This window comes from Bombyx mori, chromosome 28 (genome assembly GCF_030269925.1).
Source record: "Bombyx mori chromosome 28, ASM3026992v2".
NCBI classification, from domain to species: Eukaryota; Metazoa; Arthropoda; class Insecta; order Lepidoptera; family Bombycidae; genus Bombyx; species Bombyx mori.
The window spans coordinates 2307534-2329869 of NC_085134.1; the positions used below are offsets into that span (position 1 = coordinate 2307534).

The window sequence follows — 22336 nt, forward strand, 5'->3', positions numbered from 1 at the left end:
CACTGTATGGGACGATGTGAACGGGCTTGTTCATAGCTCGTGTGATTTATTATGCTGATAGATACGGCACCACGTTTTTGCCTTTGAAGCCTTAAACGTACAGCACATAATGTTTCCCAGCGCGTTCTAATTTACCTTATATACGATTGAAATGTCAGAGTTTTACATGTGTAGTTCTATTTATAGAGAGATATTAGTTAAGTTGTACAATATTCGATATAGATATAGACGGTTCTCTCTGAGGCCGTACGGTCTGACCCGCTTTCCGGAAATACAATGAAATTATAGTAACTGCCACGCCACAATCTAAAGCAAAATGGATTATTATATTTAATTTGGCTTAGAAATTGTGTTTGTTTTTAAGTTTAATTTCTAGGCGTTGCTAATGCCCGACTGCTTGTCTATTAATCCGACCCAGTGACGGAGCAACAGAGAGCCACCGTCAGCCATAACATGTCCTATCGGATTCCCGTCCGTTCTCGGTGCTTTTAAGCTCTTCAAGCACCGGTTCACGGGCTCAACCTGAGGGCTCGACGAGCAAACTAGCCCATAGACACAGCCCACTGAGTTTCTCGCCAGATCTTCTCAGTGGGTCGCGTTTCCGATCGGGTGGTAGATTCTGCGAAGCACTGCTCTTGCTAGGGCCAGTGTTAGCAACACTCCAGTTTGAGCCCCGTGAGCTCACCTACACGTCACGGAGAATCTAGAATAGTCTCTCAAGACTAATAGTCTTAGGTAGGGAAAAAAAAGAAGAAGAGTGATTTTAAATCTTCGCACTTGCTACTGTGGCACCGCGTTAATTGCCTCCCTTTTTAATATTCTGAGGAGGCGCTCCATACAGAAGTATGAAGAGCTTCCATACATGAGATCTATAGACGGCGCTACCACTGATCCAATTTAGTTTGAAATAAAACACACACTGCAAACCTCAGTACGATTAGTTTCTGTTTTAATTTTATTTTCTTTTATTGTCACTAAACAATTGATTATAATTAATAGGCACAAAATATTTCAAAAACATTTCATAATATAACTTTAAATATTACAAAAGAAATAGTCTTATCAACTCTATTATAACAATAACGTGTTTAAATTATAACGCTGTTCATCCGACATGCTATTTTTACAACTTCAAAAAGTCTAGCGTCCTCTTATTTAGACTAATTAAGGTGGTAAAAATAATAATCATAAATCATCAATAAAAATACTAAGCATTGTAACGTTTTGAAGGATTCCTTATAAACGCTATTATTATAACGTTGTTTTTACTTAGCGTGGTAATACTGCTATATTACACAGCATTAAAATCGACTAGTTATTTTATACAAAACTCATAGCTTTTTAACTTGTCAGTTTTACTGCAAGCCATAAAATCTTTCACTGCTCCATTTATGTTGAAATGATCTAGATTTTTAAAATGCTAAGCTGATAATTAGATCGAGTAATTTTCAACAACATATCGAGGGATGAAAAACAATTTGGGTGTATCGATATTTTTGCAACTTTACAGCTGAGCCAAAGTTTAAAAATTTGAAAAAATATCTTGACGAAAAACATCTTGACGAAAAATAAATCTTCAGCTATTTAAATTAAGTAAATATAATTGGTCAATGGTAAGAGATCTCGTGGACGAATCCCCATGCGTTAGACTGATCAGAAATACCTTACTGAAACCCCACTTAAAGAGCGTGTGCGCCGGGCCTCGGTTCGCAAACTGTGGAAAACATCTGTTGAGGCTTTAATGAGCAAGAATTCCACATGACCACGACTGCTCTGCCAAGAGCAACCGATTATGATGAAATATAATTGAAGATCAATTAAAAACAACGGATCATTGATGCTGATACCAAATAAAGCGGACCTTTAAATACAAAGATAAATGTCGCGTGTTAAGCGAAAAGTCGCTCAAGCTAAATAACTTTGCACCCTTCGATATAATACACTTGGTGTTAGTGAAACAAAAAAACATAAACTTATTTCAGATTTTTCATAAATTTAAGACTTCTCTGTTAGCTAACGCTTACATTCATGAGCGCACTCTTGATTAAGTACATGGCATATATGGTGCTTGCTATAGAGTCACTTTTGCAATTTTGTTGTCAACACTGAACTGAGTATGAGAAAATACAGTTTTTTTTATAGTTATTAGTGAGATGAGAGATATGTTTGCTTTTACTGATCAAGTTTGAAGTAGCAGTTTAAATATTATTTGTTTTATACACTCTAGCAGAACTATATGAGCTTTTGCTCGCGACTCCGTCCGCGTGGAGTAGTCACTTTGGCATAACGCTAAATTTTACCCCGCCACTTCATTTACGTAGAAAGTGAAAATACATTTGAATTATAGAATGTTAAGGAGCTATTTAAACCCTTATTTTGAAACATTCTTTATTGGTGCTCCACTTGTATTGGTCTTGCCGTGATGTTATATAAGCCTATATATATATAAGCTATATCAATAAATGGGCTATCTAACACTGAAATAATTTTTCAAATCGGACCAATAGTTCCTGAGATTAGCGCGTTCAAACAAACAAACTCTTCAGCTTTGTAATATTAGTACATACAGATGTTGAATTTTCCAACATTCCTCATGAAAAATTACATATTTGGAAAAGTGACGTTATCGCACTGTATGTGCGATATTATGACTTGAAAATTGCGATAAAAAATATTGTCCGGCCTGTGTGTCCACCGAACTGATTTAGAGAAATCAAGAGAAATGTAATTCATTCTAAAATATGTTTACCTATTAATATTACGTAAATTACAGTCCAATTACGGATCCTCAAGTTCTTCGGGCACATCACTCGTAATGAGTACTCCATTGAGCGGTTGGTGGTGCAAGGGAAAGTCGAGGGCGAAAGAACTCGCGGACGATCTCCAACACGATGGACCGACCTCATAAAATCTGTGACTCAGTCCAACATAAATTATTGCTCTCACTCTGCGAAACATCGTGCCACATGGCGTCGCATCGCGAGAGCATCGGTATCGCAGGATCCGACTGGTGCATGACCACGACCACTCTGTCAAGAGTGTACGAATAGGAGGAAATTATATAAATATAACGATGGGAATTAACGTTATTGTCTGATTACAGCCAAAAAGCGTTTGCTTTTAGCAATGTAATATGTCTTTGGTTAAGTGACTCTGAGCAAATACTGCGCTAAAAATATGTTTAGGCAATCGTATTGCTTCGCATACGTCTTAATAATCTTTTGATTTAATCTAAAAAATTACGTCTTGTTAAATCTAATATGGTCACTATTTTTTTATTTATTTTTTATAAAAAAAAATAACGTTTAATAAAAATAACGTTAATATGCTAATTAGCTTTTTTTAACGAACTTTTTTTTTTAGTTCCGTTCGTTATGTTATTTGAATATACATTGTTCGATTGTTTTTTTTTTTTATATAAGACTAAAGGAAATTGTTGTAAAAATCATGATCTAGAAGACACTGTTACCGATGCTCTAGAGTCTTCGGTCGCTACCGTTACAACTGTGTCTGGTTTCGCTGCTGTCTCGTTATGCCTTGAGTTTCCTCCTGTGGTTTGGGCTGGGGGGGCGGTGGCGTGGTGCGCCAGCGCCGCTGTGATCGGCTGGGTGATCGGCTGGGGTGGACAGCCGGGATAATGCACACCGACTACCTCTTCGTAACTGGGCGGCGCCATACACTCTGAAATTGATTATAATCATTCATCATTGATTGCTATGAATACTTTTTTTTATTGCTTAAATGGTTGGACGTTAGATAAACATGTCAACAATACTTCGAAATGTTTAACTTCACTATTTCCTACCCAACATTTTTTTTTTGGACGAAATTCGAGATTAACTTTGTGTGGGCCCTATTTTGTTTTGAGTAGCTTAGAAGAGAGATCTATGCGAAAGCAAAACAATCCTTGCCGATGTCAAATGCTTATAAATATAAAATTAATACACTAATACACAAATGTAGTACGTACCTAAATATGAATTAAGATTGTTAATAAAAGTTTTTTTTTTATTGCTTAGATGGGTGGACGAGCCCACAGCCCACCTGGTGTTAGGCGGTTACGGGGGCCCATAGACAACTGCAACGTAAATGCGCTACGCACCTTGAGATATAAGTTCTAAAATCTCAGTATAGTTACAACGGCTGCCCCACCCTTCAAACCGAAACGCATTACTGCTTCACGACAGAAATAGGCAGGGTGGTGGTACCTACCCGTGCGGACCCGGGAGTGTTCTAAGATACCGGCGGCACCATCTGGGCAGCTTGACTGGCTACCGTGTCGCCTAGTCTGGTGTTAGTGTTGAACGCGAAAAGCCCCTACTATGCCCGGGTTCTGACCTCGGACGTCAGGATAGAGAGTGCAAAGGGAGCCGTTTAATAGATAATGCCCTAAAACACCCACGGGGTCTGCTCTCAACATTTGCGGACCCTCAAGTCATACCCCGCGTGCCCCATAGTCATAGCCCCATCGGGTGTGGTTCAAGCCATTGCCCGAAAAACAGCAAAAAAATGTGTAGTTCACGAACCACTTTGCATTCAGCAGTTGCCGAAGCCAATATATATCGGAACAGGAAAACCGCTATCAAATAGCTACGTGATCGAATACACAATTACATTAAAATGACGGAAATACAAGGTAGACTTAAATATCCTTAGCAACAGTCGCTCTGTTACCAAAATAATAATGTATTAACGAATTTTATTTACTTAGCGCCGAATTTAGAGGAACGTTAATGATTTCCCTAAGAGTCTAATACCCGAAATCAATATACTTCTTGCTCTTATAAAACATCTATCAAAACTATTTGACATCAACCTTCCTCGGGTTATATCGTGGGTTATATCTCCATAAATATCCATTGCATGTGCCATAAAGAAGGGCTTTCTTCTTTTGGTAGGTATTACTTTTACTACATCCGCATTTGGTTCTATGATTTGCATTTTATTATCAATCTCTGGTACTTAGCACAGGGAATCCTAAATTGGGGCCGGACGTCCGTGCGTGATTTATTCCTAGTTGTTATTATTGTTATTCCCAAATTTGTTTTGTTGAAGTCTGCTTTTCTTAAGTGAAGCTTCTTTAGGCGCGTGGAGAGTAAAATTTAAATCGCAATAGATCGTTACGGATAGAGAGAAAAGATACAATTTAGGAAGAGCGAGAGTGAGAAAATAGACAGAGCGTCTCGCGAACCACTCGACCATGGAGAGAGGGAAAGGACAAAGCCAGCTAGATCGTTTCTCTTATAAACAGCTTTCCTTATTGAAACAGAAATTTGATTTAAGGATGAAAAACTAAGAAATCACAATAGTACGTATCGCAAAAAAAGTTTCACTTCTTTCACGTGCACCAAGTTGCATGTGCACCATTTTTCTTTAAAATTTGTCTGATGTTAATTTGAACAAATCTTACCATATTTACCATACCATTACAATATCACAGGAAGTGTGAAAGTAGCCCCGGTAATGAACAAATTAAAGAGCGGACGGTTAGCGTGGTATGGACACGTGATGCGTAGAGACGAGATGCATGACTAGGAGATGTATGGAAATGGTAGTGCAAGGTAGACGGGGAAGAAGTCGAGCGAAGAAGACATGGATGGAGTGTGTGAATGACGATATGAGAGATGAGTGAGTGTTGAGATGACGGCTGATAGAAGAGAATGGAAGAGAAGAGAAAAATTAGCTTTATCTGTGTCCCCACCTAGTGAAATAAGGTGGAGAAAAAAAAGAAGAAACCTTACCATATTTGGGAGGTGGCGGCAAATTGGAGGGACTGACATATATAGTAGGCTCCGTCTGTTCTAGTGACGGACGCGCACGAGTTCCTACATATACCCTCCTCTGCTGCGTGTTGCGCGTCTTTTGCCCTGAAATTGAAAAAGATTGTCATTTAAAAAAAAAGCCCTGAAGTTCGTATTCTGAGGCATGACTTCGAGAGCAGTTCGGTTAATCTCTAACGTCAGATGAAATGCTGGCGTCGAGTAAGATGCTTGAAAATCCAAAAATTCAAATACTGGACTCAGAACAATCAGAGATACTTTCGATACTTCTTTTTTTTTTTTGATAAAGAAAAATATTGACAAATTACTCTAAAATATTATGCAATATTGACTATGCACATGGCAATTCGGGTCTTCTGGATCCGCTCTCGTTGTTTTTAGGCGCTCCGAGCACCGGTCACCCTCAAGAAACTTGACCCAGAGGCGAAGAGAAGCTACTGAGGTTCTCGTCGGATCCTTTCAGATTCCGATCCAGGGGTAGATTCAGTTCAAGTTTTTCTCTTGCTAGGGCTGATATTGGCAAGTTCTTTCCAGAATACCTCATCGCTAAGAACTGAATATGAGTAGGTTAAAAAAAGACAGCAGCTAACGGTAGAAAGAAACACAACTGACATTCAGTCGCGAAGCAGCTGCCCTTGAGTTCTTAGATCTCCTTGGCGGCAGTAACTGTTAGCAAATCCCTTCCCTATTGGCTGGGCCTTTGCTCGCCCACCTGTCCTGGTGAAACTGGTAAGGCCAACGAGCCACCAGTAAACCTTCCTTCATAAAAAAGGCTGCACGACTCAGCCCTAAATAAAGATTAAAACTGTCGCTGCGTCGAGCGAAATTTTAAAGCGGTTTAATTACACAAAATGCATTTACTTGTCCCGATGATTATAATTCGGATGCACGCAGCTATAAATATTAACACCAGCAATGTACTTGTAGAGCTTAGCGCTATCCACGCTATATTCGTCAGCGGATCACCCTCCTTACTCTCTGTCGGTGGTGGTCTCTCATGATAGTCCGGTGGTCTCTCATAATAGTCCGGTGGTCTCTCATAATAGTCCGGTGGTCTCTCATGATGGTGCGAGTAAATTATAGACATACCCATAATAAAATAAAATAAAAAAACAAAAAAAAACGAAATGCTATTTAAAAATAACACTGCTTTTTTCACTTTCTATTTTAACGTTACATTGAAACAACAGAACTGGTCGTGATCTGAACGCGTATTGATTTAACTGAAAGCTTTTTATCTTTTCGATAACTCGCGCATTAAGCGTTACTGTGTGTTCGTTATAAAGTTTTTTTTTTTACTTTTATTAATTTAATATCGAATATATTATTGAATATGCGTATTGCTATGAGCACGATCGTGTGACGACTGACGTTAATTAGGTAGCTGATAAAGTGGTATTTAATTTGAAACGCTATTTGTCAATTTAAGGTCTCTTAGTTATTCAATTTGTTTTAAAGTAAATGGGTGATATGTTTCGGTCATTAGTTGATGCAGCTTCACAATTATAATTAAAATCATCTCATTATTTCATTTAAATCGATTATAACTATTCGGCGGTGCTGTAGTTAGCGTCCGCGACTATTGCGCCAGGGGTCGTGGGTTCTTTTTTTTTATCCTACCTAATCTGATAGCCTTGAGAGGCTATTTCAGTGTAACCTTAGCTAGTAGGTGGGCTCACGGGGCTCAAACTGGAGTGCTGCTAACACTGACCTTAGCAAGAGCCGTCGCAGAATCTACCACCGGATCGGAAACGCGATCCACTGAGAAGATCCGGCGAGAAACTCAGTGGGCTGTGTCTGTGGGTTAATTCGCTCGTCGAGCCCTTCGTCGCCAGCGACGGCTTCGACGAGGACGGTGACCGGTGCTTGTGGTACTTAAAAGCACCGTTAATGGATCGGGAGGAACCGTAATGACGTGTTTTGGGCGAAGTCGACTGTTTACCATTCTGTCTACAGGATCGGCTATGGAGAACGTTAAATAACTCGTACCAAGCACACAGACCGCATAGCAAGACCATATCCATCCAATATATAATATTATGTATATTCGATGTTTCTATTGCATCGCGTATCATCTATTTCACTGTTCAAGCCGGATTGGTACGCGCAATTCTAGGATAAAAAAATATTATTTACTTAGTGATATGATCCTTAGGCAAAAGAAGAGAAACAGCCAGATGAGAAGCATGACGATCAACACCATCATGTACCAAAACGCCATGCTCGTCAGACTGGCCGGGTTTTCCTCAAATTTCTGGTCACCTTCGTTTTCGGGCTCATAAGGGCCGAAATCGTAATCGGGGTGACCGTAGATCGGAGACATTTTCGCGAAAAAAAATTTTTTTTTTTTAATACACAAACACGAAAAACTTAAGTGAATTAATTCACTTCGTATTCAATTAATCCAACTCCGTGTGCACTTCTCACTCGTAACTCGTTTGTCACGCAAACTAGTTGAGCTTTCGGACCAATACAAAAAAACTCTCAACAACTTGCTTATTACAAATTATTGGAGTGCATCACTTTTCGATCACATCACACGCTTTCATCACATCACTAGTCCCATAACGTCACACATCCCAGTGTGATTCTAAACATGATTCTTTGTTATAGCCGCCGAACATACAATGACCCGAATATGTGTTTTACACAAAAAAAAAAAAACGTTCTTCTATAGATATGATAACGGTATCATTTGATATTATCGTGACTAGATTAAAAATTGAATGTCGAAATCATTCTGTTATTTCTCTGTCTTTGGCATCTCTACAATTGTATGTTTTTTTTTCCCGATACCTCTTCGTTGGTAGTTTAGGGGGCTATTGCAGCTACGCCCGAGCGGGTAGATGAGCTCACGGGCTCAACCTGAGAGAACTTGCTAACACTAGCCCTAACAAGAGCAGTACTTCGCCAAATCTACCACCGGATCGGAATCACGACCTATTGTGAAGTACCGGCGAGATGGAGAGTGGGCAGTGTCTTTGGGTTAGTTTGCTTGTCTAGCTTTTGGAGGACGATGACCGGTGCTTAAGGGGCCCAAAAGCACCGAGAGAGAATCCGCTAGAGTTTCAGTTTCTACATGGAGACAGCCGTTATCCAACCTAGAACTTCAAAGAGAGTTCATGCTTAAGCATACAATTTACTGCTGGTGGTAGGACCTTTTGTGAGTCCGCACAGGTAGGTACTACCACCCTGCCTATTTTCTGCCATATGTAAGTAATGCGTTTCAGATTGAACGGTGGGGCAGCCGTTGTAACTATACTGAGACCTTAGAACTCGTAACTCAAGGTGGATGGCGGCATTTGCCTTGTACATGTCTATGGGCTCCGGTAACCACTTAAAACTAGGTGGGCTATGAGCTCGTCCAATCATGCAATAAAAATAAAAAAAGACAAAATATGATCCCAGCCTAGTTGTTATTCAAGTTTTCCTATTAATATTGTTCATAAATTATCGACCAAAATATTTTCGCCTCGTGTATCAGTTCAGAGTATCGATAATGCATGACGTTTTGTGGATATAGATAAAATTGACGCATTATATAAAATGTCTGAATGCGACTCGATGATAAAGCACGATATGGGATGTTTCAACAATAGCGTCTCATATATATTATCTGTTTTAGTAATAGCAAACAATGGAATTGAGAAATTGAGGCAAAAAAATAATAATAATAAAAGCACAATCAATTGTAAGCTTAAATTTGCCGATAATGCAAACAAGACTTATGTTGGAGTCGAAAAAAGAAATTAATGTCCTTTGTTAATCTATATATTAATACGTGAAGCAATAACTTTGTATCCCTTTTTACGATAATTGCGGGGACGGAGGAGTACGAAATTTTCCACACTTATAGAGAATATAGAGAAGAAGTGCACAATGCTAATATTTTTTTAAAATAATGCATAAAAGATACATTAAATCAATAAAGAAAACATTACACCACTACATACCATGTATTTGACGCACACATGCATGCATACTATTTATTGTCAAACTTTTGTTCTTGACATCTGTTGTCAAATTGAGAATAGATTAAATATTGTTTGTCTTTGTTAATATTTTTTATCGTGTAGTTTTGGCGAAATTTGTGATTATAGAAGTATAAAATATAATCATAATAGTGTACAAACTTATTATACAATTCCAATTAATTATAGTCGAATTTCGACTACTACGGGACCTCTAGTTATATCAAATAGACGATAAATACAAGTTTGATAAAACTTAGGGCCCTAGCAATTGTTTCCATATTGTTTCAACGTAAAGTGAGTTCGAAGATACTTTATTTGAAAAGTTTTAGTCATATGTATTTTTGCATTAGGCGAAAGACATCGATCGCTCAATCGATGTCGCCACTCGCCAACGCCACAGCATCTAAGCACTCATTTTTTAACAATTAAATCTGAACGCAACTTAACCTCAAATGTCAAGAATGTCACTGTCATTAATTGTCACAATTTCGTGTTTAATTTTATCAATTGTAATAAAAAATATGTATTCAAACAAAATAATAATAATAAAGGAATAAGTTGTACTTTATTTTAATGCTATGTACTTTTTTTCCTACATATAATAGCCAATGTACTTTATCTGCATATAAAGAAATTCACATAAAGTATATACTTTATGTGAAATTCTTAGGACACGTTTCGCGACGAGATGGCCGGTCCATAGAACGCCTCGTTGTACAGGGAAGCGTTGATGGTACAAGACCGCGCGGGAGGCCACCAATGCGGTGGACCGACCAAATTAAAACTGCAATGGGAGATCCCCTAAATGAGTGCAGTAGAATGGCCTCGAGCAGGGAGAGATGACGTGACATCGTGAGACGCATCAAGTCTGTCCCTTCCAACACTACATGACGATCACGACCACTCTGTCAAGAGTGACACGACTGAGAAGAAAGAAGACTTTATCTGCAAAAAAGGGTGGCAACCCTAATTGTGATGCTCAAATTGAGAAATGTAAACAGACAAAAAGTACTTAAGTCTTTCTTCTTCGATATTACCAATAAAAAAACCTTCTTATCTAAAAATTGAATTCTAACAAACAATCTTCGAATTCTTTTGCCACTTCATTTACTATCTGGTCGAAGATCGAGATCTGACAAGATCGAATGCAAAAAAAAAACGCTGATAAAAATGTGATATCTTCGATTTTAAAAATAACGAAATGAAGTAGCATAGATACTAAGCGGGAGTCGAAATAAATAGTAGTCGGATCAGCCAATTGCTTTGTATTGACTTCTAAGAAGGGCTGGCGTGATGCAAAAAAAAAGGTTTCTACAAAACGGTGTTTTTTTAAGTGCACCTACACCACATGACGCCAAAGCACTTATTAATCAAAGACCGGGCCCAAGTTTCGGGTTTACCGATCGGGATTTATTAAGCGACTAGCCGTACCCGTCCGCTTCGCTGGGCACTTAAAATTAACATTATTATTTCACACCCCCACAAAGATTCTCATCATTAACGCCCCCGCAACAGGTGTAGGGAGTCCAACACTCATATAAATATTAGCCTATCCATTAAGTACATGTATTTTCTACATTGATACCAAGTTTCAAGTCAATCGGGTGCACGGTTCAGTAGTTATAACGGAACATCCGTAAATACCACTGTAGATTTATATATTACTAGCTGACCCGGCAGACTTCGTAGTGCCTCAATCGATAAATAAAAGACCTAAACTTTTATATAGAATAAACTTAAAACAAACAAAAGGAATCCGTCCGACGGGGGACACGTCAAAGGGAAAACAAAATTATTATTTTTATTTAATTCCGAGCATTTTCATATTTTTCTACCTTTTAAACCTTCTCTGGACTTCCACAAATAATTCAAGACCAAAATTAGCCAAATCGGTCAAGCCGTTTTCATGTTATGTCGTGACAACGGAAAACGGGTTTCATTTTTATATATATAGACTAGCGACTCACCCTCGCTTCGCTTCGGAAACATTAAAATTAACATGAAAAAAAAAAAAATAAAAAAAAAAGTAGCCTATGTTCATCAGGGACAATGTCGGCTTCTAATGGAAAAAGAATTTTTCAAATCGGTCCAGTACTTTCGGAGCCTATTCGAAACAAACAAACAAACAAATCTTTCCCCTTTATAATATTAGTATAGATACTTAGAATAATTACACATATATTAAGTATAAATTTAGAATCGCATTCGGTTCAAGGAAAAACTCTAACCTTTGTGCTATACGCTTATAGCATTCATTAATCTAATTTCAATTTGTTAACTCCGCATTTTGTGGGAAATACTTAAGTTATACGAATTCCCCAAAACACTGCTAACATTTAATTACGAATTAATTAAGCCTTGTTTCAAAGAATAAATATTAGGGAGTAGAATAAATTTCAAAGCCTAATATTCAAATATTGAAAAACAAAATGTATGGGCTATGCAGAATATTTGAGAACATTTTTTACGAGAGTTTAATGTTGTGTCATAACTTCAAGATTTTAATTTCAAGAATTACGTGGGTACCTGGACAATCTCATCTTATATTTGACGAAGGCTCAGCGCTTAATTCATAGAAATAAAACAATTTTTACTGGTGGTAGGACCTCTTGTGAGTCCGCGCGGGTAGGTACCACCGCCCTGCCTATTTTTGCCGTGAAGCAGTAATGCGTTTCGGTTTGAAGGGTGGGGCAGCCGTTGTAACTATACTGAGATCTTAAAACTTATATCTCAAGGTGGGTGGCGCATTTACATTGTAGATGTCCATGGGCTCCAGTAAGTGGGCTGTGAGCTCGTCCAACCTTCTTGAAAAGCACATCTAGCTCAAAGCAAAAAAAATTGAAATGCACATCTAGCTTATCATACTTATGTAAAGAAAAACCTTTTTAGTATCAAAAAGGTTTTTAGATTTATCGAAAATTCAATTCGATTTCTATCTTTGATCTACGCATTATTCGTACAAAGCCAGAGGTTTCTTTTAATTTATTCTAATCAATTAAGCTCTATTTTTGTATTTAAAACTAGCTGACCCGGCAGACTTCGTAGTGCGTCAATCGATAAATTAAAGACCTACACTTTTGTATAACATAAACTTAAGACAAACAAAAAGACACGTCAAAAGAAAAGCAAAATTGCTATTTTTATTTAATTCCGAGCATTTTCAAATTTATCTTTACCTTTTAAACCTTCTCTGGACTTCCACAAATAATTCAAGACCAAAATTAGCCAAATCGGTCCAGCCGTTCTCGAGTTTTAGCGAGACTAACGAACAGCAATTCATTTTTAAATATAGAAACTAGCTGACCCGGTAGACTTCGTAGTGCCTCAATCGATATATAAAAGACCTAAACTTTTGATTAAAATAAACTTAAAACAAACAAAAGGAATCCGTCCGACGGGGGACACATGAAAGGAAAAACAAAATTGTTATTTTTATTTAATTCCGAGCTTTTTCATATTTATCTACATTTTAAACCTTCTCTGGACTTCCACAAATAATTCAAGACCAAAATTAAACAAATCGGTCCAGCCGTTCTCGAGTTTTAGCGAGACTAACGGTCCAGCCGTTCTCGAGTTTTAGCGAGACTAACGAACAGCAATTTATTTATATATATGTATATATAAATAGAAGATAGATCTACAATTCCGGACTCAAAAGCTTGCCTATCCCAAAATCTAAGTATTTGAATCAAATAGAAGACGATAACTGTGTGAACTATACTGAGACCTTAAAACTCATATCTCAACGTGGGTGGCGGAATTTATGTTGTAGATGCCTATGGGCTCCATTAACCACTTAAAATCAGGTGGGCCGTGAGCTCGTCCACCCACCTATGCAATAATTAAAAAAATGTTACACAATAAATATTTGTTACCAAATCACTACATAGTATAAAACAAAGTCGCTTTCTCTGTCCCTATATCCCAATGTATGCTTAAATCTTTAAAACTACGCAACGGATTTTGATGCCTTTTTTTTAAATTGATAGAGTGATTGAAGAGGAAGGTTTATATGTATAATAACATCCATTAAATAGTGGAGAAATCAATAATAAATTACAGTTTCCGAAGCGAAGCGGGGGCGGGTCGCTAGTAACTAATATAATAGTATCTTGGAAAAAGATTAATGAAATTATATACTTTACCTAAAAATGACATCTTGATGCACATTATAACGAAGGACATGATTAGCAACGTGAAGAGTATAGATATGTAGGCTATGGTCACCGGAGACAATCCAGCCGTGTCTTCTGTCTTGAAAGCCTCCTCTTCACGAGGTGCCATATTTGTAATCATTGTTACAGAACCCAAGCTGTTTCTGAGCTATCCGGGAACTGATTCTTCGAAATACAACGTACTCACAATCTCAAATTACGAACATGTTTATTTTAAAATAATTATTTAAAAAAAAACACGTCGAATACCAGTTCAAAATTTACGATCACACAAAATTAATGTTTATTTAATAAACATTATGGTGATCTATTGTATTTTTTTTTGTTTTTTTTGTTTGTTAAATGAACAATATTATTTAATGTCAATCGTTTTCATTTTTATATTTATTACGTTTTAACACTGGAAGTAGTGCCTTAGAATGGTTTTCGGGTCGTGAATCTGATCATACATCATTTTCAAGATGAAATTACGGGTGCGACGTGCGTCGTATATTTCCAAGGATTTCCGAATCTAATCCCATCCTGAATAAGGTTTATATTTGGCTGTCAAATTGTTTTCGTATCAAAACTTATCAAAAGGGTTATCTGCCTTCTCTGATAGGATACTTTTGTCTAAAGGCTTAACCTTGGGACGAACTCACAAACTATATGTAGAGTTCGTCTAATAAATCAATTTTATCTTCTTTCCTTTTCTCTCTAAAGAATCTAACAAAAATTTAACGATATACTGTCACTGAGTCTTTGATGTCATGTGTCATGGCGTTAAGGTTTGAATGAAATTTCAGAAAGTAACCGAAAAAATCACTCTTATTAGTTCCATACGTTTTCTATTGGGATACCGTATTCAATTTTTTTTTTATTGCCTAGATGTGTGGACGAGCTCACAGCCCACCTGGTGTTAAGTGGTTACTGGAACCCATAGACATCTACAACGTAAATGCGCCACACACCTTGAGATATACGTTCTAAGGTCTCAGTATAGTTACAACGGCTACCCCACCCTTCAAACCGAAACGCATTACTGCTTCACGGCAGAAATAAGCGAGGCGGTGGTACCTACCCGTGCGGACTCACAAGAGGTCCTACCACCAGTAATTACGCAAATTATAATTTTGCGGGTTTCATTTTTATTACACGATGTTATTCCTTCACCGTGGAAGTCAATCGTGAACAATTTTTAAGTACGTATTTCATTAGAAAAATTGATACCCGCCTGCAGGATTCGAACACCGGTGCATCGCTATATACGAATGCACCGGACGTCTTATCCTTTAGGCCACGACGACTTCAAGTAATAAGCACAATATTCAAATGTATATACGTATTTGAAACATCTTTAAATATCAAGATGACAAGAGTAAACGCGAAATTAATCCGCAAAAGTGGCTTGAATTATATCCAGGATTCGCGTAAACGGAAGAAAATGCAATATAAAATATTGATTTCGGAAAGCTATTCTCGAAGATCGGTGAAGCAATAGCATGGTGGTAGTGGTGCCTACTGGTGGTAGGACCTCTTGTGAGTTCGCGCGGGTAGGTACCACCGCCCTGCCTATTTCTGCCGTGCAGCAGTAATGCGTTTCGGTTTGAAGGATGGGGCAGCTGTTGTAACTAAACTGAGACCTTAGAACTCATATCTCAAGGTGGGTCGCGGCATGTACGTTGTAGATGTCAATGGGCTCCAGTAACCACTTAACACCAGGTGGGCTGTGAGCTCGTTCATCCATTTAAAGAAAAAAAAACCGTCTGATAATTGATAATTGTTTTTTTTTAAATCTAATCTCTTTGATAGCGAAAGATATATTACGTGAAACAACACCAAAGCGGAGGCTAAGCCCTTGGCATTGAGTATTTTGGCATTATTAATATTGATGGATTATGAACGAGAGTACTACTGTTTTGTTTCTTTTTTCCTCTCGTAATTAAATAAATAATAAATAAATAAATATTTACTAACAATCACGCCACGTTAACTGGTCCCGTGATAAGTTCGTAAAGAACTTGTGTTACAGGTACCAGATAACGGAAATAAATGTAAGATTTTTATTATACACATACATATATTTAATATACATCCATAACCCTGGAAAGACATTTATATTTATCATACAAATATCTCCCCTTGGCGGGATTCGAACCCGCGACCCCCTTGTGTAGTGACCATGTCACTTACCACTACACCAGACGGCCGTCGACGTTAGGAAGTTAGGTTAAGCTACGAATTAGGACGTTAGTGGCTCGTAGGCTAATAGTATACCCGTAATTATAACGGCAATTATTATCATTAGAATTCAAATACTATTTTAATAAAATTTAGTATAATTTTTTTTTATAAAAAGTCATCAGAATTGTGTGTAGAAAAAAAATCATTATCGCTAGCGTGGGCGAGTTATTAATATCAGACTATGATTGGTTTTTCTTTTTTTACAATGAAATACATATATTAAATTATAAAAAAATACAATTGCAATACTTTTCCTCTCAATTATAACTATTAAATGAATAAAAATAATATTTTTTTTTCTTTTTTTTTTTTATTGTCTCGGGCAAAGTGCAAACAAGCCTGTTCGTCACACGAATGTTTGCCCGATGCGAGAACCGAACCCACGACCCTTGTCGTAGCAGTCTGAAGCGCTAACTACTGTACCACCACCAAATCAGTCAGATTAGATTATAATTTATTAAAACACTGCTGTGTATTTGTCGCGTTTGCGTTTTAACACTTCCAAAATTTCGAATACGCTTATTCGCAATATTGAGGTGTGTGAAATTTTGCGGTGCGACTTCTAATTTTTGAATATCCTGTTGATTCTCCTCTCATTTCTGATTGGGGTCGGATCCTGATCGTCTTTTTTTACAGATGCTACGTCTAGCCTCTGATACTAATCTATCTATCTATCTATATATATAAAAACGAATTCCTGTTCGTTAGTCTCGCTAAAACTCGAGAACGGCTGGACCGATTTGGCTAATTTTGGTGTTGAATTATTCGTGGAAGTCCAGCGAAGGTTTAACAGGTAGATAAATAAGAAAATGCTCTGGATTAAATAAAAATAACAATTTTGTTTTTCTTTCGATGTGTCCATGCGATGACAAGCTTAGGTCTTTTATTTAGTTTTATCTATTGGGGCACTACGAAGTCTGCGGGGTATAAAAATGAATTTCTGTTCGTTAGTCTCGCTAAAACTCGAGAACGGCTGGACCGATTTGCCTAATTTTGGTCTTGAATTATTTATGGAAGTCCAGAGATGGTTTAAAATGTAGATAAACATGAAAATACTCGAAATTAAATAAAAATAACAATTTTGTTTTTCCTTTGATGTGTCCCCCGTCTGACGGATTTCTTTTGTTTGTTTTAAGTTTATTTTATACAAAAGTTTAGGTCTTTTATTTATCGATTGAGGCACTACGAAGTCTGCCGGGTCAGCTACTATTAAAATAACGAAAGCTGACTCGTGGATTATGTGGCCCAGAAAACTTGGTCTTTGCGAGGACGGACAGGCATATTCCAGGGCTCAGCCAGGAGGAGAGCGTTTACTAATAGCTACCAGTGTGCTTAGTGCGAGTTTTTTAACGTTCTCGATAGCGTAAAAGTTAGTTCATATTTGTATGGAATGGGATCGTTTGCCTTCCTTTGCCGCTAGGGGCGCTGTTCCAACTGTATTTTTTTTTATACTTTCGATGGGTGGACGAGCTCACAGCCCACCTGGTGCTAAGTGGTTACTGGAGCCCATAGACATCTACAGCGTAAATGCGCCACCCACCTTGTGATATAAGTTCTAAGGTCTCAAGTATAGTTGAGGCCTATAAAATCAAAATATTCAGGTAAACTACAAAAATCGGCCCTAAACACATCATTACGGATCCTCCCGATCCATCGAAGTACTGCTCTTGCTAGGACAAGTGTTAGAAACACTCTTGGTTTGAGAAGCTGAAATAACTTTGTTCGGATAGCTACGATATTCTATATTTTAAAGCAGATTTATAAAGAATGAGAATATTACTAATAATCTGAATTTTAAATGATAAAATTTCGTTTATTAGTACTTAGTATTGAGTAAAAATAAAATTTTTGAACTGAATTTGTTAGAGATTTAGCTGCATTTTTTATAACATGAAAACACTAAAGCGTGTCCAACTAACTAAATAAGATAGCGCCATTGTTAATCCATTTTACGACATTAAGGCGTTTAGCTGCCTTTGATTTTATAGGCCTCAGTTAGTTGTATTGTATCCAAAATTGGCTTAACTTTTACGTTATCGAGATCGTTAAGAAACTCGCACTGAGCACATCGATCGCCTCCGGAGAAAACCTGAGAACTCAAGGCGTAAAACTCAGCGGGCTGATTCTATGGCCTTTTTTTTTTTTTTTTTTTTTTTTTTTTCCACAGGAAAAAATCGCCGGATCCCCAGCCGCGCGGCAGGTGGGGTATGTGGGAGTTGAACCTCACTAAAAACTCCTGCCGCTCACAACCGGCGCCCTACCTCGGACCGGGCCGGAGCCCAGTCGGGGCTATTGAAACGGCGGGACAGGGTTGACGCAGAGCACATTACATCCATCCCACCGTCCCACGGACGCCGGACCGGTGGCCGCCAGCGAAACGACCACCGGTTCCCTCGTTCAGCGGGCCGAGAGCCCGCTTTGATGGCGCCGCGTTACACCTTCCCCCAGAGCGGTCGGGGGAACGCGGTCTACCATCACCCGGCTTCCTATTGCGGGTGAGCGTGCAGAGCACGCCACCCCTCGTCTGGGTCCCTCCCCGCACAAAACGGGTGGGACCCCTAGCTCTTAGGGGGCCAGGTCACGGATACGACCCCGGTCCCGACCCCCTGCTCGGCGGCGGCGGGTTTCTGCGTAGTGAGGAGAGCTTTCCCTCACTCGCCCCGCCGCCTCCTTCTGCGAGATGGTGCACTCGCAGAAGTCGAGCATAGCCTTCCATGACTCATCGCTGCCAAGCATCGACGCCACGACGCCAGGCAGCGACAAGTCAGGTCCTATCTTTGCGACCAGGACACGGCGCTGCACCTCCCAAGCGGGGCAGACAGCGAGCGTATGCTCCGCCGTGTCCAGGTCGTGTCCACAATGGTGACACCTCGTCGTCGGCTCAGCTCCTATCCGGTGCAGGTACTTCCCGAAGCATCCGTGCCCGGTCAGCACCTGCACCAGACGAAAGGTGAGACGTCCCTCGCCACGATTCACCCAGTCATCAAAGACCGGGTAAACCGCCTCGACGGTCCGTAGCCCCCACGTGGGGTTGGCCAATCGCCTCGACCACGACTCGAGCACGGACCGCCGAGAATGGGCCTTCCGCGCCAGCAGCTCACTCTCGGGGACACGCGCCACGCCCCGAGCACGAAGCTCGCTGCGCCACCGATAGTCGGCAGCGAGCGACTCCGCCTCCAGCTCCCATGGCGGCGTCCCCGCCAAAACACACGCCGCCTCGAAGGAGACGGTGCGATATCCGCGGATGACCCTGATGGCAACGGTGCGCTGCGGCCGGCGCAGGAACCCAGCCATAGTGGCCCGGTTGCGCGGCTCAGCCCACACAGGTGCACCGTACAGGGCCATCGATCGCACCACCCCCGCGTAGAGACGGCGCACAACCTGATCCGGTCCCCCAACATTCGGGAGCAGCCGGCTCAAAGAACCGGCCGTCCCCATCAATCGGGGGACCAGCTCCGCAAAGTGAGCACGAAAGGCCCACCGGCTGCCCAACACGAGGCCGAGGTACTTCAACTGCACCCCGACCCCTATCCGGACGCCTCCAACCACGATGTGGGTGTCAACGGGTGGCGCCCTCCGCGGCCCGTGAAACCACAGAGCCTCGGATTTATTGAGCGCCACGTCGAGACCCAGCCTCCTTATCCTTCCGACGACGAGGGCCACTCCCGCTGTGGCGAGACGGGCAGACTCCCTAAAATCATCCCCCCGGGCCACGACCAACGTGTCGTCCGCGTAACAAATAACGCGGAGGCCCGGGAGGAGGGCGCCTCTCAGCACCCAGTCGTACCCGATATTCCACAAGAGGGGGCCGAGAACCGACCCCTGTGGAACACCACGCACGACCGGAAAACGATGAAGGGTCCCACCGTACCCGGTACATACGACCGACCTGGCCCCCAAATAGGACCCAACCAGCCGGCGGAGGTAGAGGGGCACTCCATGCCTCTCCAGTGCCCCCCCTATCACGGTCCAGGGCAGAGTGTTAAATGCGTTGGCGATGTCAAGAGACACCGCCAGCGCCACCCCACCCCGAGAAACGGCCTCGTCCGAGAGGGACCGCACGCGAAGAATTGCATCCACGGTCGAACGGCCCTCCCGGAAGCCGTACTGCTCCGCCGACAGGTCAGGCCCCACCCCGACCAGGTGCCGAACGATGCGGGCAGCCAGAATACGTTCCAGCAATTTTCCCGCCTCGTCCAGCAGCACGATAGGACGATACCCGGCGGCTGTATCCACCGGGCGCCCCTCCTTCCTCAACAACACAAGTCTACCCGTCCGCCAGAGCGACGGAAACCGTCCCGACTCCAAGCAGCCATTATATAGCTCAAGGAGCCGGTCCCCCAGGGGATTCTATGGCCTAGCTTCGTTTCATATAATTGAGCCAGTTCTAAAAACCCGTCTATAGAGAAACATTAAATATTAAAATAACAAAAGGAAAAAAGGATTAATTCAGTAAACGTAGGTATGTTATAAGGGAATTCATTCTATTAATTGTAGTTTTAAAAATAACATTATTTTGGTATTACCAATTCGCGTATGTATTGAATAAGGGTATTAATTCGATTAATTCTAGTTTTAAAAATAGCATTATTTGGGTATTACCAACCACGAATAATTCAGTCATCGGTATATGTATAGGCATAACTAACACGGAAATTTCAAATCAGTTTTTTTTTTATCTATACAGTCTTTCGCGTTTGATAATGAACACGAATTATTCACTTATCTTGGGCGTGTTACAATATCAACCTTTCAATATATTCTTTTTATAATAGATACGAATTATTAATGTCCTTAACATTGTCGCGTTGATAGCCGTGAACTCAAAAAAGACAATGACATCTTTGGAACACAGCGAGCAATGTACGACAAGCAAATTAAGCTTAAAAGAAACTTCGTCATAACAGTTCGGTCGTATATCAATCAATGGCACGATTGTGTGACACAATGCTATGATACAATTCGATCAAAATGTACCTTAACCTTAGCCTTTTTTACGACTGAAGGATTACTGGTGGCCCGGAGGCCTTTCCAGTTTCACCAGGACAGGTGGGCGAGCAAAGGCTCAGCCAGGAGGGGTGGGATTTACTAACAGCTACCCGAGCGCCTCCGAAGGAAACCTAACAGCTCAAGAGCAGCTGCTTCGCGAATGAATCTACTACCGGATCGGAATCGCGACCCGCTGTGAAGATCCGGCGAGAAACTCAGCGAGCTAATTCATGGGTTAGGTTGCACGGCGAACTCTTTGTCGAGTTCGATGAGTACGGTTACCGGGGTCCCTAAGCCTGCTCCTAGTGTTAGAGCTGAAGGCGTCTAATGCAAAGGTTATTGGATCTGATGGATCCGTAAGGACGTGTAACCTTAGCCTTAGGCGTGACGATTTGTTTGATTATTCAGAAACAAATTACGGGTGTTCATGTTTGCCGAATTTTTAATAATCAAATTCGCCTAACCGTTGGTATTACATCGAAATTATCCAATTATACATGTAATAAAAATCAAACCCGCAAAATTATAATTTGCGTAAATAACTGGTGGTAGGACCTCTTGTGAATCCGCACGGTTAGGTACCACCACCCTGCCTATTTCTGCCGTGAAGCAGTAATGCGTTTCGGTTTGAAGGGCGGGGCAACCGTTGTAACTATACTGAGACCTTAGAACTTATATTTCAAGGTGTGTGTAACACCAGGTGGGCTGTGAGCTCGTCCACACATCTAGGCAATAAAAAAAAAACTATTTTTAGTACGTAATAGAAAACACACTAGCGGATCAATATTGCAAGAAATGACGCAATGCTTACTACGTGGGATATTTGTGATTTTGCATGTACTTACGTATCGATCTGTACGACACCACGATGAGTATCAGAAACAAAAATGCCACCCAAAAAAAGAAAGCCGGCGTCGGATAATACATTTTATATCAATTGATTTTTTTCAGCACCAAACAATGCGAGCCCTCCGAAGAGCGCCAATAACATAACTACAACAAAATGGCGGTTATTTTTTTTTCGCCTAATTGTTATTCGATAATACACGATAAATATTGATATATTATCAGGAAATGCTTTAATCCGCGATTTCAATTACGATAAATAATTTATATTGTCGAATTTACGCTTAGTCCTACGTTCATACAGTTCTTAGGCTCAATGTGAACATTCGTGAGCACTTCAGGTTGTAAT

General features: G+C 40.3%; 1 protein-coding gene across 6 annotated transcripts; it reads right to left on the reverse strand.

Moving 5' to 3' along the window:
• Positions 1–937: 937 nt before the first annotated feature.
• Positions 938–15226, reverse strand: LOC101745983 (uncharacterized). Of its 6 annotated transcripts, none has more exons than XR_009976938.1 (4): positions 13900–15226; positions 5742–5867; positions 2806–3681; positions 938–1622 (listed from the first exon to the last, which is right to left on the reverse strand). XR_009976938.1 is itself a non-coding variant. In XM_012696659.4 (3 exons), exons 1-3 carry the CDS (start codon positions 14048–14050, stop codon positions 3446–3448), a joined length of 513 nt encoding a protein of 170 aa, XP_012552113.1. In that variant the 5' UTR covers positions 14051–15226; the 3' UTR covers positions 938–3445. The 6 variants fall into 6 exon arrangements, 3 of the variants coding, with proteins under 3 accessions (XP_012552113.1, XP_012552112.1, XP_012552111.1); XR_009976937.1 differs by lacking the exon at positions 13900–15226 and adding an exon at positions 7917–8962; XR_009976936.1 differs by lacking the exon at positions 13900–15226 and adding an exon at positions 6642–8962.
• Positions 15227–22336: the final 7110 nt, after the last annotated feature.